Source organism: Haliotis rufescens, unplaced genomic scaffold, assembly GCF_023055435.1.
Source record: "Haliotis rufescens isolate VD_foot unplaced genomic scaffold, xgHalRufe1.0.p SCAF_5, whole genome shotgun sequence".
NCBI classification, from domain to species: Eukaryota; Metazoa; Mollusca; class Gastropoda; order Lepetellida; family Haliotidae; genus Haliotis; species Haliotis rufescens.
In genome coordinates this window covers 12759624-12778442 of record NW_025964223.1, presented here as the reverse complement: position 1 = coordinate 12778442, position 18819 = coordinate 12759624, and the positions used below count along the sequence as shown (strand labels likewise).

General features: G+C 43.9%; 1 protein-coding gene across 2 annotated transcripts in view; it reads right to left on the bottom strand.

The window, feature by feature from the left end:
* Window positions 1–377: 377 nt before the first annotated feature.
* The window catches only part of LOC124138315, a 51363-nt gene continuing 32921 nt past the window's right edge, over window positions 378–18819 (bottom strand). For both annotated transcript variants that reach the window (XM_046504904.2, XM_046504903.2), the window contains exons 2-3: window positions 7147–7250; window positions 378–597 (exon numbers count right to left, since the gene is read on the bottom strand). In XM_046504904.2, the coding sequence (XP_046360860.2) occupies window positions 409–597; window positions 7147–7250 (293 nt within the window). In that variant the 3' untranslated portion in view covers window positions 378–408. The remainder of the gene's footprint in view (window positions 598–7146; window positions 7251–18819) is intronic.

Here is an 18819-nt window from a genome sequence, read left to right as displayed (position 1 = left end):
ATCAAGTGTGAAACATCCTCCTGAAGAGGACCACCTTTGACATAATGGTACACTCTGTTGTTCCAAAAGATTCTACCCGTGAAGTTTCCGGGGTAGAATAGGTCTTCAGCAACCAATGCTTGCCGTAAAAGGTGACTATGCTTGCCGTAGAAGGTGACTAACGGGGTTGGGTGGTCAGACTCGCTGACTTGGTTGATGCATGTCATCGTATCCCAGTTGTGTGGATCTATGCTCATTATATCACTAACTGGACTGTCTGGGCCAGACTCGATTATTTAAAGACCACCACCATATAGCTGTAATGCTGCTGGTTGCGTCGTTAAACAACAAACAAACAAACCAAGTAACAGCAGCGGGGTAAGAGACTACAACTCATATATACCACAGGGTGTTTTATTGCTGCATGCTTCAGGATACATTTCTGTAATATTCATAACCCGAGCCATTTTTGGCAGCAATCTGGATGGTGTGCACCTTGTCCGGTGCCATCTCACAGCGATGAGTGCGTCGGGCGCTGTTTGGCCGGATCTGGAAGCTGAAGGACTTACAGCCAGGGTGTTTGGTGCAGCGGACAGCACACTCGACGACACTGTGGGTCTGGAATATAGACAGTGAACAAAGTGTGAGACTCATGTTTTTAAATGCTGAACTATCCCGATCCCTGGTAGTATCCCCGGTCTCCCAGTACCTAATACTTGTTTCCTTGTCGGGATCTAAGGTCAGAAAATGTCCCTGTGCCTAATACTTGTTTCCTTGTCGGGATACAAGGTCAGAATATGTCCCCAGTACCTAATACTTGTTTCCTTGTCGGGATACAAGGTCAGAATATGTCCCCAGTACCTAATACTTGTTTCCTTGTCGGGATACAAGGTCAGAATATGTCCCCAGTACCTAATACTTGTTTCCTTGTCGGGATACAAGGTCAGAATGTCCCCAGTACCTAATACTTGTTTCCTTGTTGGGATACAAGGTCAGAATATGTCCCCAGTACCTAATACTTGTTTCCTTGTTGGGATACAAGGTCAGAATATGTCCCAGTACCTAATACTTGTTTCCTTGTCGGGATACAAGGTCAGAATATGTCCCCAGTACCTGTCACTTGTTTCCTTGTCAGGAAAATAGGTAAGAATATGTCCCCAGAATCTGTCACTTGTTTCCTTGTCGGGATCCAAGGTCAGACTATGTCCCAAGTACCTAATACTTGTTTCCTTGTCGGGAACTAAGGTCAGAATATGTCCCCAGTACCTAATACTTGTTCCCTTGTCGGGATCTAAGGTCAGAATATGTCCCCAGTACCTAATACTTGTTTCCTTGTCAGGATACAAGGTCAAAACATGTCCCCTGTACCTAAAACTTGTTTCCTTGTCGGGATACAAGGTCAGAATATGTCCCCAGTGCCTATACTTGTTTCCTTGTCGGTATACAAGGTCAGAATATGTCCCCAGTACCTAATACTTGTTTCCTTGTCGGGATACAAGGTCAGAATATGTCCCCAGTGCCAAATACTTGTTTCCTTGTCGGGATACAACGTCAGAATATGTCCCCAGTACCTAATACTTGTTTCCTTGTCGGGATACATGGTCAGAATATGTCCCCAGTGCCAAATACTTGTTTCCTTGTCGGGATACAAGGTCAGAATATGTCCCCAGTACCTAATACTTGTTTCCTTGTCGGGATACAAGGTCAGAATATGTCCCCAGTACCTAATACTTGTTTCCTTGTCGGGAACTAAGGTCAGAATATGTCCCCAGTACCTAATACTTGTTCCCTTGTCGGGATACAAGGTCAGAATATGTCCCCAGTACCTAATACTTGTTTCCTTGTCAGGATACAAGGTCAAAACATGTCCCCTGTACCTAATACTTGTTTCCTTGTCGGGATACAAGGTCAGAATATGTCCCCAGTGCCTATACTTGTTTCCTTGTCGGTATACAAGGTCAGAATATGTCCCCAGTACCTAATACTTGTTTCCTTGTCGGGATACAAGGTCAGAATATGTCCCCAGTACCTAATACTTGTTTCCTTGTCGGGATACAAGGTCAGAATATGTCCCCAGTGCCAAATACTTGTTTCCTTGTCGGGATACAAGGTCAGAATATGTCCCCAGTACCTAATACTTGTTTCCTTGTCGGATACATTTTCAGAATATGTCCCCAGTACCTAATACTTGTTTCCTTGTCGGGATACAAGGTCAGAATATGTCCCCAGTGCCTAATACTTGTTTCCTTGTCGGGATACAAGGTCAGAATATGTCCCCAGTACCTAATACTTGTTTCCTTGTCGAGATACATGGTCAGAATATTTCCCCAGTGCCAAATACTTGTTTCCTTGTCGGGATACAAGGTCAGAATATGTCCCCAGTACCTAATACTTGTTTCCTTGTCGGGATACATGGTCAGAATATGTCCCCAGTACCTAATACTTGTTTCCTTGTCGGGATACAAGTTCAGAATATGTCCCCAGTACCTAATACTTGTTTCCTTGTCGGGATACAAGGTCAGAATATGTCCCCAGTACCTAATACTTGTTTCCTTGTTGGGATACAAGGTCAGAATATGTCCCCAGTACCTAATACTAGTTTCCTTGTCGGGATACATGGTCAGAATATGTCCCCAGTACCTAATACTTGTTTCCTTGTCGGGATACAAGGTCAGAATATGTCCCCAGTACCTAATACTTGTTTCCTTGTCGGGATACAATGTCAGAATATGTCTCCAGTGCCAAATACTTGTTTCCTTGTCGGGATACAAGGTCAGAATATGTCCCCAGTACCTAATACTTGTTTCCTTGTCGGGATACAAGGTCAGAATATGTCCCCAGTACCTAATACTTGTTTCCTTGTCGGGATACAAGGTCAGAATGTCCCCAGTACCTAATACTTGTTTCCTTGTTGGGATACAAGGTCAGAATATGTCCCCAGTACCTAATACTTGTTTCCTTGTTGGGATACAAGGTCAGAATATGTCCCAGTACCTAATACTTGTTTCCTTGTCGGGATACAAGGTCAGAATATGTCCCCAGTACCTGTCACTTGTTTCCTTGTCAGGAAAATAGGTAAGAATATGTCCCCAGAATCTGTCACTTGTTTCCTTGTCGGGATCCAAGGTCAGACTATGTCCCAAGTACCTAATACTTGTTTCCTTGTCGGGAACTAAGGTCAGAATATGTCCCCAGTACCTAATACTTGTTCCCTTGTCGGGATCTAAGGTCAGAATATGTCCCCAGTACCTAATACTTGTTTCCTTGTCAGGATACAAGGTCAAAACATGTCCCCTGTACCTAAAACTTGTTTCCTTGTCGGGATACAAGGTCAGAATATGTCCCCAGTGCCTATACTTGTTTCCTTGTCGGTATACAAGGTCAGAATATGTCCCCAGTGCCTATACTTGTTTCCTTGTCGGGATCCAAGATCAGAATATGTCCCCAGTGCCTATTACTTGTTTCCTTGTCGGGATACAAGGTCAGAATATGTCCCCAGTACCTAATACCTGTTTCCTTGTCGGGATACAAGGTCAGAATATGTCCCCAGTGCCTATACTTGTTTCCTTGTCGGGATCCAAGATCAGAATATGTCCCCAGTGCCTATTACTTGTTTCCTTGTCGGGATACATGGTCAGACTATGTCCCCAATGCCTAATACTTGTTTCCTTGTCGGGATACAAGGTCAGAATATGTCCCCAGTGCCAAATACCTGTTTCCTTGTCGGGATACAAGGTCAGAATATGTCCCCAGTACCTAATACTTGTTTCCTTGTCGGGATACAAGGTCAGAATATGTCCCAAGTGCCTATACTTGTTTCCTTGTCGGGATACAAGGTCAGAATATGTCACTAGTACCTAATACTTGTTTCCTTGTCGGGATACAAGGTCAGAATATGTCCCCAGTACCTAATACTTGTTTCCTTGTCGGGATACAAGGTCAGAATATGTCCCCAGTACCTAATACTTGTTTCCTTGTCGGGATACAAGGTCAGAATATGTCCCCAGTACCTAATACTTGTTTCCTTGTCGGGATACAAGGTCAGAATATGTCCCCAGTGCCAAATACTTGTTTCCTTGTCGGGATACAAGGTCAGAATATGTCCCCAGTACCTAATACTTGTTTCCTTGTCGGATACATTTTCAGAATATGTCCCCAGTACCTAATACTTGTTTCCTTGTCGGGATACAAGGTCAGAATATGTCCCCAGTGCCTAATACTTGTTTCCTTGTCGGGATACAAGGTCAGAATATGTCCCCAGTACCTAATACTTGTTTCCTTGTCGAGATACATGGTCAGAATATTTCCCCAGTGCCAAATACTTGTTTCCTTGTCGGGATACAAGGTCAGAATATGTCCCCAGTACCTAATACTTGTTTCCTTGTCGGGATACATGGTCAGAATATGTCCCCAGTACCTAATACTTGTTTCCTTGTCGGGATACAAGTTCAGAATATGTCCCCAGTACCTAATACTTGTTTCCTTGTCGGGATACAAGGTCAGAATATGTCCCCAGTACCTAATACTTGTTTCCTTGTTGGGATACAAGGTCAGAATATGTCCCCAGTACCTAATACTAGTTTCCTTGTCGGGATACATGGTCAGAATATGTCCCCAGTACCTAATACTTGTTTCCTTGTCGGGATACAAGGTCAGAATATGTCCCCAGTACCTAATACTTGTTTCCTTGTCGGGATACAATGTCAGAATATGTCTCCAGTGCCAAATACTTGTTTCCTTGTCGGGATACAAGGTCAGAATATGTCCCCAGTACCTAATACTTGTTTCCTTGTCGGGATACAAGGTCAGAATATGTCCCCAGTACCTAATACTTGTTTCCTTGTCGGGATACAAGGTCAGAATGTCCCCAGTACCTAATACTTGTTTCCTTGTTGGGATACAAGGTCAGAATATGTCCCCAGTACCTAATACTTGTTTCCTTGTTGGGATACAAGGTCAGAATATGTCCCAGTACCTAATACTTGTTTCCTTGTCGGGATACAAGGTCAGAATATGTCCCCAGTACCTGTCACTTGTTTCCTTGTCAGGAAAATAGGTAAGAATATGTCCCCAGAATCTGTCACTTGTTTCCTTGTCGGGATCCAAGGTCAGACTATGTCCCAAGTACCTAATACTTGTTTCCTTGTCGGGAACTAAGGTCAGAATATGTCCCCAGTACCTAATACTTGTTCCCTTGTCGGGATCTAAGGTCAGAATATGTCCCCAGTACCTAATACTTGTTTCCTTGTCAGGATACAAGGTCAAAACATGTCCCCTGTACCTAAAACTTGTTTCCTTGTCGGGATACAAGGTCAGAATATGTCCCCAGTGCCTATACTTGTTTCCTTGTCGGTATACAAGGTCAGAATATGTCCCCAGTACCTAATACTTGTTTCCTTGTCGGGATACAAGGTCAGAATATGTCCCCAGTACCTAATACTTGTTTCCTTGTTGGGATACAAGGTCAGAATATGTCCCCAGTACCTAATACTAGTTTCCTTGTCGGGATACAAGGTCAGAATATGTCCCCAGTACCTAATACTTGTTTCCTTGTCGGGATACAAGGTCAGAATATGTCCCCAGTACCTAATACTTGTTTCCTTGTCGGGATACAATGTCAGAATATGTCTCCAGTGCCAAATACTTGTTTCCTTGTCGGGATACAAGGTCAGAATATGTCCCCAGTACCTAATACCTGTTTCCTTGTCGGGATACAAGGTCAGAATATGTCCCCAGTGCCTATACTTGTTTCCTTGTCGGGATCCAAGATCAGAATATGTCCCCAGTGCCTATTACTTGTTTCCTTGTCGGGATACAAGGTCAGAATATGTCCCCAGTACCTAATACCTGTTTCCTTGTCGGGATACAAGGTCAGAATATGTCCCCAGTGCCTATACTTGTTTCCTTGTCGGGATCCAAGATCAGAATATGTCCCCAGTGCCTATTACTTGTTTCCTTGTCGGGATACATGGTCAGACTATGTCCCCAATGCCTAATACTTGTTTCCTTGTCGGGATACAAGGTCAGAATATGTCCCCAGTGCCAAATACCTGTTTCCTTGTCGGGATACAAGGTCAGAATATGTCCCCAGTACCTAATACTTGTTTCCTTGTCGGGATACAAGGTCAGAATATGTCCCAAGTGCCTATACTTGTTTCCTTGTCGGGATACAAGGTCAGAATATGTCACTAGTACCTAATACTTGTTTCCTTGTCGGGATACAAGGTCAGAATATGTCCCCAGTACCTAATACTTGTTTCCTTGTCGGGATACAAGGTCAGAATATGTTCCCTGTACCTAATACTTGTTTCCTTGTCGGGATCTAAGGTCAGACTATGTCCCCAGTACCTAATACTTGTTTCCTTGTCGGGATACAAGGTCAGAATATGTCCCCAGTGCCAAATACTTGTTTCCTTGTCGGGATACAAGGTCAGAATATGTCCCCAGTACCTAATACTTGTTTCCTTGTCGGGATACAAGGTCAGAATATGTCCCCAGTGCCTATACTTGTTTCCTTGTCGGGATCCAAGGTCAGAATATGTCCCCAGTACCTAATACTTGTTTCCTTGTCGGGATACAAGGTCAGAATATGTCCCCAGTACCTAGTACTTGTTTCCTTGTCGGGATACAAGGTCAGAATATGTTCCCTGTACCTAATACTTGTTTCCTTTTAGGGATCAAAGCTCAGGATATGTCTCCCTGCGGAGATTTGGGATCAGATATGTTACCATTAATCGCGACAGCAAGGATCATACTCCAATATTTACAGGCCACATTGATATTGCTGTGATATTGCTGACTCAGGGATTCAACAACAATCACTCACTCAGATTTTGTATACCTCATCAAAAGAATCGTTTGAGAATCATTACTTAGAAGTTGACGGATGACAAAGTAGTACTATATAGTCAAAAGAAGTGCCATGACAAACTGTAACTATAGTAATTTGAAAGAATCGGGCGTTCCTTAACTTATTTTCAGCAGTATATTACTACATGATACAATAAGATTGACCACCGTTGGAAGCCCTACTGACAATGCATGCACTGTTAAAGTACGTCTCTACAAGTGAAACATCCACCAATGGCATTGCTAGATTATTGTAAAAGTCTGCATAAAATCTCACTGAGTGAACAGAAGAATTATTTTCTCCCCAACACCACTCACCAGGACATATGGCACGTCCTTCCGACACTGGTCCGGCGTCAGGCCACTGCACAGACTGCCCACTTGACCAGGCTGCAGTCGGTACCGGGCGTTCATCTGGGCTACTGCAACATATAAACACACATCACAGATTATTTACAGGCCGCACTCATATAGCTGGAATATTGCCGAGTGCGGCATAAAACAACACTCATACACACCGGGACCGCATCGTCGAACTAGATGCTCAATCTTGTCAAAGGTAGGGTAATGAATACGTTCCAGTGTTGTAATGGTTGACAGTGGCCTCGTGGTTGGCCAAAGACTCGGGTTCGATTCCCAACGTGTGAAGCCCATTCTCGGTGTTATAGAGCTAGAATATTTCTGCAAGAGGCATAAAACCTGACACGCTCACACACCCTCACACACCCTCACTCACGCACCCAAACGGCCACTCACTCACTCACTCTGTTGTGGTCAAGGAAACCAAAGTTTGAAATGGTCGACTTTAATATGATCGATCTAGTGGGAACTATTAGCACATGGAATGTAGACATGATCGATCTAGTGGGAACTATTAGCACATGGAATGTAGATATGATCGATCTAGTGAGAACTATTAGCACATGGAATGTAGATATGATCGATCTAGTGGGAACTTTTAGCACATGGAATGTAGATATGATCGATCTAGTGGGAACTATTAGCACATGGAATGTAGACATGATCGATCTAGTGGGAACTATTAGCACATGGAATGTAGATATGATCGATCTAGTGAGAACTATTAGCACATGGAATGTAGATATGATCGATCTAGTGGGAACTATTAGCACATGGAATGTAGATATGATCGATCTAGTGGGAATTGTTAATTTTGCTGCGCTGAATTTATTTGGCACCGTTGCCGCATTGACAGGCTTTCAATGCTCTGACAGCCGCCTTAGAGGATATGCTGGATTTCCTCGTTGCTGGAGCCCAAATCAATGAATGACCTATGCGTCATATTTACGTCCAAGGCTCAACACAAGACAGTTACCCGATCCCACCAATATCCTGTTCCACTGACGATGGCCCCCAACGCTGCTCAATAGGTCTCATTTGGTCAGGTATTTTTACTGCTGATAAATATCTGAGTAAATCTGGTTTGAACATTTGTATGACATGTTGTAGTGTGTTTTTGATCCGAACCCTACTGCCTTAGTTAAAGACGCCATGATATTGTTCAAAGCGGCGATAAACCCAAGTCCATTTTAACCAAAAATATTCTTGAAACTAGGAGACTGTTGGAAGCGAAAGAATACACGCTGGTCAAGTAACAAACATGGCAAATGATCAGTTTAGACTGGCGAGTTAAATGAAAAATGTACAGTCTATAACGAAACATTTTCAAGAGAATAACAAACAACATGAAGCGATAATAACTCCATATATGACCATCTATCATTATTGTGCTTTGTCAATGTGAAACTAGGGGCGGTCGGGTAGCCTTGTGGTTAAAGCGTTCGCTCGTCACGCCGACGACCCGGGTTCGATTCCCGACATGGGTACAATGTGTGAAGCCCATTTCTGGTGTCCTCCGCCGTGATATTGCTGGAATATTGCTAAAAGCGGCGTTAAACCATACTCACTCACTCACTCACAATGTGAAACTAACGTGAAAAGGAAGTCAACAGTTTGTGTACGGGCCAGACACCTACGATAAAGGGAGACAATTTGAAGGGAGGTAACTCTTTTATGACAAAAGTTACGTCACAGAAGTAAAATATCAAGTGTTATGTTCACTCTAGTGAAATATCAGGTGTTATGTTCACTCTAGTGAAATATCAGGTGTTATGTTCACTCTAGTGAAATATCAGGTGTTATGTCCACTGCAATGAAATATCACTTTTCTCAACTTCGGAAAACTCAGTCTTGTTTAAAGGCCGTCTCATATGGAGCGGCGTAAAACAGCACTGCCCTTAAGATTGGGGTTTCACGACGGGATAGTCAGCAAGATGGCAGCTTGATATATGTGAGTGAGTGAGGTTTTACGCCCCTTTTAGCAATATTCCAGCAATATCAGGGCAGGGGACACAAGAAATAGGCTTCACGCAATGTACCGATGTAGGGAATCACGCCGTGGTACATGTCGACGTGACCCGTGAAGATCCGGGGTAGAATTGGTCTTCAGCAACCCATGCTTGCCGTAAAAGGCGGCTATGCTTGTCGTAAGAGGCGACTAACGGGATCGGGTGGTCAGGCTCGCTGACTTGGTTGATGCATGTCATCGATCCCAATTGCGTAGATCGATGCTCATAATATCAATTACTAGATTGTCTGGTCCAGACTCGATTATTTACAGACCGCCGTCATATAGCTGGAATATTGTCGAGTGCGGCGTTAAACAACAAACCAACCAACCAACCAACATGTCGACGTGTATTTAAATCGGGCATCGTCCAGCGAAATAAGGAGTTGTAAGTGGGATAATCCGGGTGGGATGACATGTCGCAAACGAGAGTCGGTTGTCCCTGGTACCACCTGACCAAGTCCTGTTGCTAGGCAGCAGCCGGGCACCCGATCCCCAATGTAGTTGACCCGGGACTATTCTGCCCACACAGTTAAGAAGGATGGCGGGGATCCTTAAGAAGACACATATTACGATTCTGAAATTGTGCCTGATGATGGTGTAAGCACAAAATCTCTTTTTTGGTTTTGGAAAAATTAAAGGCACTTGTGAAGGTCTCATCGATGTTGAAGCATTGATCAGTGTAGATCGATGAAACTAATTGGTTTCATAATTGTTCAAAGAAATACCTCCATGAACACTCTTCAAAAAATGAAACACACAGGAAGTATGTAGTTCATTGAACCTGACTACACTAAAAATCCGGTATATAAATTGGATATAAGTTATTGGAAAATGTTGGTCGCCTGATATTCCACAAACGGTGCGTCAAAACGCAGGCATTGTCGATTTGCAATGTCTTTAACGGCATTGTTTTCACACTTGTTCAAAAATGTCATGGAGGAAAACAGTAAAGCAAAATGCACGTGCAAGTTATGGCATTCGTAACTCGTGGTCGTGGCTATATAAAGGCAAGCATAAGACAATAATTTGTCATTCAATTTTCAACATTTTTCAAGTTCGAAAATGCCGAGACTCAGCGCTGCCGATCGGAACATCGCCATAGGACGTATCCAAAGAGGAGAATCGCAGTCTTCTGTTGCACGCCACTTCAACGTCCACCACAGCACCATTTGCCGCCTTTGGGACCGATACACTGCAGACCGTCCGAGATCCGGCCGACCAAGAGTTACCACCCCTGCACAGGATCGCTTCATTCGACTTCTCCACCTACGTCATCGCAAAGCCACAGACAGCTACGGAGACTGCAGGACGCATCCCGTGTTTGAGGAGGAAATCGGACCAGACTGTCAGGAACCATCTTCGCGAGGCTGGAATCCGACCCAGAAGACCAGTTGTTTTACAACAGATCCATCGACAACGACGCTTGCGTTGGTGCCATACCTTACAGCTTTGGAATTTGAGACGAGTGTGGTTTTGCGATGAATCACGATTTCTTCTTCACAGGCGAGATGGAAGACAACGTGTTTATCGTCGTTGAAATGAGCGTTTTGCCCCACATTGTGTACGTGAATTCGACAATTTCGGTGGCAGTGGTGTCATGGTGCGGGGGGCCATATCCTACACCACAAAATCTGACTTGGTTGTGGTTCAAGGACATTTGACAGCAAATCGCTACATGAATCACATTTTTCAAACTCACCTTTTTCCAATCATTGACCGCCAGAGAGTGTATGTCACCATCCTCTGACAAATATACTAGCCACATAAAGAAACTGTGCACGGAGAAAATATAGATATAAGGGCACACCGTCCATATATGAAATATAGGTTTGAACACAGCAATTATTGGAGACATTCAAACGCTCATGCACGTCCCATGCGATATGACGTCATTGATGGGGGCCCATGGACGTGCAATGTGTTACTGCACGTGCATCCTGTGCAGCTGTACACAGCATGTTCAACTCAAAATTCGCTGTCACTTTGGAAAGCATGATCTGTGGTCATTCAAAAATTCAAAACTTCTCAGGCGCAGACACAAGCATATCACAAGCAAATCATGCCAAGATTGACAGCTGCACAGCGTCATGAAGCCATTGGAATGATCCGAGCGGGAATTAGGCAACAACAGGTGGCAACACATTTCCAATGCCATCGTAACACGATATCGGCATTGGTGAGGCGTTATCAGAACACAAATGACGTTGCCGACCACCCACGTTCAGGACGTCCCCGAGTAACGACGCAAAGACAGGACAGATGGATTCGAGTTACACATCTCCGACACAGGTTCCAAACGGCAGTAACGACGTCCCAGACAATTCCTGGACTGCGCCGTATCCATCCCAACACTGTCAGGAATCGTTTACGTCAGTACGGGATTCGACCACGACGCCCTGCCATACGTCCCATCCTGACACACCGTCATCGAGTCAACCGTCTAAGATGGTGTCGAAATCATGTTCGCCAACCTCGAATATGGTGGAGAAATGTCTTTACAGATGAATCGAGGTTCAACATTTCCCACAGTGACGGGCGCCAACGTGTCTACCGGCGTTTGGGAGAACGTTATGCACGCAACTGTATTGTGGAGAGGAATCGTTTTGGAGGTGGCTCTGTGATGATTTGGGGTGGGATAACAGCACGGCACCGAAACCCTTTGGTGGTTGTTCAGGGCAATCTCACCGGTGTTGGCTACAGAGATCAGATTCTGAGGCCTGTGGTCATTCCTTTCCTGCAACGTCATGGCCCGGGATTGACATTTCAACAGGACAACACTCGTCCTCACACGGCCAGGGTCGCAGTGGATTTCCTTCACCATAACAATGTCATGTTACTGCCATGGCCTGCAAATTCTCCAGATCTCTCCCCAATAGAGCATGTGTGGGATGAAATGGAGCGCCGTCTGCGTCGTCTTCCACATCCTCCAGATGACGTCCGTGAGTTGGCACAGGATTTGAGGAGGATATGGCAGGCCATTCCCAAGGCCTTCCATGCCCATTTGGTGGACTCCATGCGTCGCCGATGCACTGCTGTGATTCACACACAGGGTGGTCATACCCGTTATTGACTTTGTGACTTTGTCGTTTGACCCCCTACTCCATTTTGATCTTCTGACGTCATCATAACAGATGTTGTTCAGGTCCCGTTGACATTTTCTTATGGTCCGATCATTCAGCTGCTACAGCGTCTGCATCATTTTGTTCTTGCTGTGTTGAATTTCAATCCAGAATATATTTTCTCCGTGCACAGTTTCTTTATTTGGCTAGTATACATACATGGATTCTACTTGTGACTCTCGTTAAATTGAGATTAAGCCGGATATGTTTATTACGTCTGTTCCGAAACCAGCAAGGGTGACGTAGCCGGCTGTAGAGGTTCCTATATATTTTTCTTGATGATGGTGACATTTCTCAGGGAGTCGATGACGCCGGGCTATATCGGTCATCAAAGAGCCCATTGTATTGACCACTCAGTCTGAACTGAATTACCTCATGTCATTTCTCTGCTAAATTGGTTTCACTGCCTTTCACAGGTCGCCATCCGTGCATTACGAGGGAAACATGTAATTTACTGCCTCAGTTAATAGTCTATCAGGGTCGCTAATAGGCCGACGATGCTCGGTGCCGAGAGGCGGAGAATAAGACGTGATGTGCTTCTGAACACTTCAAGGTCATGTTCAAATGTACTCTCAAATGAACTCTCATATTACGTCACATAGCGGCCATTTTGAAATGGTTGTTCATGTATGTGTATGTCTGTTTCAGGTTTGTTTGTGTCTATTTCGAGTTAGTGTGACTGTTTTAGACGCGTTTGTGTGTGGTCTGTCTGTTTCCGTGTGTGTGTGTGTGTGTGTGTGTGTGAGAGAGAGAGAGAGAGAGAGAGAGAGAGAGAGAGAGAGAGAGAGACGTGAATATTCCGGGGAAGAATAGGTCTTCAGCAACCCATGCATGCCGATAAAGGTGACTATGCTTGTCGTAAGAGGCGACTAACGGGATAGAGTGGTCAGGCTCTCTGACTTGGTTGATGCATGTCATCGTATCCAAATTGCGTGTAACGATGCTCATGATGTCAATCACTTGATTGTCTGGTCCAGACTCTATTATTCACATACCGCCGTCATATAGCTGGAATGTTGCTGAGTGCGGCGTTAACAACGAACAACAAACAAACAAACACGTGCGTCCTTGTCTGCATAAGATCTAAGTGTGTGCTTACGTCTTTTGTTAAACAGTTACATCGGTCTCATAGAATAACCACCTGGGTTGGTCACTCTCCAGCCCCGTCATGGAAAATAGTCAGTATTACATAGCCCCTTCAAGATTTTCCCATGTGGAAGATACATCTTTCTACCCTTAACTAGATTTATCCTAGGTAACATGTATGAGAGAGTGGAGATGATAGACCATTCTGTACTCATTCTTTCAGATTCCTACACACTCATCAATAATAGTTGGACATATTACAAGTATATCATGGCGACGTGTAATGGCTTTAATCCTGGACCAGACAAACCAGTGATCAATAGCGTAAGCAACGATCACACAATCAGCTAGGTCACCTCCGAGATCCATGCCATTATACTATTCATATTCACCAGCCATTGTGTCCATCGCCCGGGAAGGCCATCGGGACAAACAGTGAAGGCAGTCTACCCATAACCCGTGTCATTGGGGGAAGGAAGTTAACCTCGAGGACAATGAAGACCCTTCTGTTGCAAGAGGGGGCGGTCGGGTAGCCTCGTGGTTAAATCGTTCGGTCGTCACGGTGAAGACCCGGGTTCGATTCCCGACATGGATACAATGTGTGAAGCCCATTTCTGGTGTCCCCCGCCGTGATATTGCTGGAATATTGCTAAAAGCGGCGTAAAACCATACTCACTCTGTTGCAAGACATGTTGCCGTTCTTGAACACATCAGTATTTGCTTTCTCCATTTGAAAAGTACTGAATTATGTTTTATTTATCACCTTTAAAAATAACATTTGAATGTTTTAAAGCATTAATTGCTGATGCATTTTAGAGGCAACTTTTACTGACGTGGGCTTGGAATTAACAAACATTTCCTTTCCACTGGTTTACGAACCTGAATTGGAAATAAAGGAGACGAGTGAGACCGCCTCATCTGTTTCATATGTAGATCTATGCATAACGTTCAGAGCGACAAAACACTTTCCACAAGACTGTAAGACAAGAGGGATGACTTCATTTTTTCAATAGTCAACTTTCTCTTTATGTCGGGCAATATTCCAGCAGCTCCAGCCTTTGACCCTTGGTGTCCACATTACATAACGTTTGAGGTTCAAGCGAGCACGTTTTTCAAGGATGATTTCAAAGAGCATCCTTCGACTTGCTCAAAAGTTGTTTGATCAAGGTTACAACATTTTCAAGGGGCGGTCGGGTAGCCTAGTGGTTGAAGCGTTCGTTCGTCACGAAGACCCAGGTTCGGTTACCCACAAGGCCGGTAGGGTACAATGTGTGAAGCCAATTTCCGGTGTTGAAATATTGCTAAAAAGCGGCGAAAAAGCATACTCACTCACGTTTTCAAAAAGTTTTCTGGCAGACACGTGGACGACATTTCCAAATTTGAGCATCAGTGACAAAAATTATGTCTGATGTGTATTTTGACTTGTACCATATGTTCCCGTGTCTTTTTTGGGGGGTGAACAGTTGCTTCTTGTATGTTTGTGACGAGTGACACAGGTGGAGCAGGATACGTTCGCCCTATCGCGAACACCTGGTGTCATTGGTATTTGATGTTGATTCATGGATTCATACTCACGGTAAATGGTCGGAATTGTACAATCGACTCTGTTTTGGGCAGAGATTTCTTATGAATATGGAATGGGTTTTGTCGCTTTTATAAGGAGACCTGACAAGACCTTTCCGGATTCACTTGAACTACTGTAAATGACATAAACTAGATAAGTTTTTTTTTACATTTGTTCCACTAGCATACGACTATATGTTTTATCTTATGATCAAAGCATTTGTGGAAATAATTGTTGGCAATGCAGAAAGGAAGCGCATATAGATTAGACGGCTTGGTGAGATATGTCTTTCAGCGCACTTGAGTCCATGTTTTAAAAAATATATAGTATAGGCTATACGGTATATGAATGGTATACGATAGTTTGTGAGAAAGGTATACGGTATATGTGAGTAAGGTATACGGCAGTGTGGCTATTATGACTCAACTCACTTTCAACACGTCCTTAGATTCTTCTGTTCAAAGGAATGCTTGAGGCCTAGCGGTTACAGTGTTTGCTCGTCACGACGAAAGCCCGGGTTCGATTCCCGACGTAATATTGCGTAACATTGCTAAAAGCGGCGTAAAAAAGCGGCGATTCTGTTATAAGTTCGATTCTATTTGCAAGTAAACTCAAGAAAAATGGATCGTTTTCAGTCCCATCAATCTGTCCGGTAATTTTCATAACAGTATGAAAAAGAACTTTCGTAACTTTGAAACTTGACATTTCCATAAGGTAAATAGGTCAGTAGGATGCTTAGGGACAGTTCTGGTAAACCACGATCAGACATTTCCATGTATAACTAACTCAGACACATCAATTCCATTACATCCTGACATCAGACACAACTCTTGAAATAATTAAGACTTTTTGAAAGAAATTAATGTCATTGTGAGAGCCAGACGCTGTGCTGATAGAACCGCTACATACTTGGCAACCGATACTCCAGACTCCACTTCACGCTAGACGAAGAAATAGATCTGTCCACACCGATTGTCGTATTGATATATCAATCTGACCTTGACCAAATCCCAATAGCCGAAGTCATCAATTATCTACATATGGATGCTCTCGTTTGTTCGTTTGAAATCACGCGAGATCTGAACATGCCGAGACCCCTGCCTTTCTGCCTAAATGTCGTTCTTTGGTTTCACATGACAAGCCGACCCTAATATAAAAATCGGCCCAACCCTTAAGTGTTTTAAAAATGTATTGCATGATATATTTTGTTCTAATTCCTCATTTGTAAAGTTATTATCGATTCCGAAGTTGCACTTTTTGATGTAACCAAGTCACCGACGCCTTGACGAGTTGTGACTTCCGTGAAAATGATTTTGCAATCAGGAAAGGCTGCGGCTTGGGAATCGAAAACATTATTAAATGAAAATTCGTCCTAGCTACAACATTTCTTTGCCAAATGTGAGGAATAGTGTATAATTCGAACTAGCTACCCAGTCTCTGTGTAAAGCGTGAGTAGAAACCCCCTTGTCTAGGGCCTACAAGTCCAAGAGCCATGATGAAAAAAGAATTCGATAGGCTGTAATTTTATTTGACTTGGTTTCAGCCTTCGTTAACGAGACTGAATGACTGTGCTAAAAATGGTATCGGTATGTGTGGGTCGATCTATCAATCAAACATTTCAATTAAGACCTTAATATCGCGTTGGGTCGTATCGCTCGGTCTGCTAACCAACTCAACCCTACATCTAAGGATGCAGTAACGAACTCATTATCCGACAGGTAGATAGTCGAGGGACATCAATTCTTTTAGATGTCTGGTGTTGTTCATACACTAGCAATATAATACTAGATACCCGCGAAGATCCAGGTTAGAATAGGTCTTCAGCAATCCATGCTTGCCGTAAAAAGCGACCTTGCCTGTCGTAAAAGGCGACTAACAGGATCGGGTGGTCTGGCTCGCTGACTTGGTTGATGCATGACATCGTATCCCAATTGCGTGGATCGATGCTCATGATGTCAGTCACTGGATTGTCTGGTCCAGACTCGATTATTTACAGACCGTCATGATATAGCTGGAATATTGGTGAGTGTGGCGTTAAACAAGAAACAAATAAACAAAACAAATATAATACTAGAATACCGAGCCCCCGTTGGGATTCTCGGTTAAAATGCTCCAGAAACCAATGTACGAGGCGACTACCTGGATTGGTTGTTGATAGCATAAAATCGTTCTGGGACGCTGGGACGTTGCTAATAATAGCAATCACTGGTTTGTCTGGTCGATAATTTACAGGTCATATAGCTTAAATATTGTGAGTACGGCGTTAAACACAAATTAAGTATTACGTACTGCACTTAAATAATATGTCTAATTAATTACGGTTTTGATCTTCAGGTGAGGTACGGGGAAATGGGGTTTAACGTCGCGTTCAAGATCATTGCACTTATATTGCGACGTGCATCCACGTGTGTGTGTGGCTACCGGACTAATGCCCATTTTATACTGCTAGCCCACTGAGATACCGTGCCGCAGTTTAACATGAATACCCCACCCAGACACATTATACCGACTCCGAGCAAACCAGTCCTTGTTTTAGCCCTTTAATGACGAGCGCCAGTCAGGGTAACAACAAGTACCATCTTTTAACGTCGTTTGGTAGGACGCGGCCGAGGATCGAACCCAAGACTTTCCGCTCTCCGGGCGGACTCTCTACCACTAGACCACGGAGGCGGTCGTTTATTATCTTCAGGGAATATCCAGGTAAATGAATATCTCACGCTGTTACGTACAGTGTCGTTGTAACACAAATGTCTGTCTCACGCAGGACGTCAGTTGAACGTTGAGTGAGAGAGTGAGTTTGGATTAACGCTGCTTTTGAAAGCATTTCAGTCTTATCAGCTTGTCAGCTTAAAGTACATGGTCAATACTTCATAGGTTTGTATACATTGCGTTCCCTAGTCATAAGCGAATACACAGTAATTACGGTCGCCGTGCGGTGTCTAATTTTAGTCGCGTAATGAAAGAGACCACGGAATTCAAATGAGCTGTACACCGTGCATGGACTTTGTGCGAACCCTACCGTTGTCTGATACTGAAGCAATGTGTAGAGTAGATGGCCGGAAGGTGATGGCAGATGTTCCACGAGAAATGTTGTTGTTGTCTGAGATCTCATTAGTCTGAGCACGTGCTGCTTCCCCCTGCTGGAACCTGGCCGTGGTTGGATTCGTTGATTGGAAATAGCGACGACATCACTAAGCGGCTTTATGTATCCGTGACAATTGAGTGAGTATGGTTTTACGCCGCTTTTAGCAATATTACAGCAATATCACGGCGGCGACACCTGAAATGGGTTAACACATTGTACCCATGTGGGGAATCGAGCCCGGGTCTTTGGCGTTACGAGCGTACACTTCAACCACTGGGCTACGCTACCGCCCCCAGGGATAATAGAGGCATACGGTATACAAGCCCGTGAAGTAGTAACGATGCACAGAGTGAGAGGCGATGCTTAAGAGACTGAAATTGTCGGTGTTTACCATGTTGGCAACAAGTTTTAACCTAGTGGGTTTAAACACGCGTCAGGGATCATAATCAGGGCCAGTCTTGGATTCGAACCACAGACCAGAGGATCTAGGGGACACATTCTGCTCATCGCGTTGTGATGGTTTAAGTCATCTTGAAATATTGATTAATAGCTTCTGATATTATGGGTTTAGGGGTCAATTGAATTTTCCTATTTTCTCGAAAATTCACCTGCACAAATAGAAAACACACCCGTAACTGCAATTTCGACATACACAACTGAAAAGTTGAGTGTGTGCATTTTGTTTAACGTCGCTTTGGACAGTATTCCAGTTATATCACGTGTGTCAGCTTCATGTGGGAGGAAAGCCCGAAGTGATGCAGGTCGT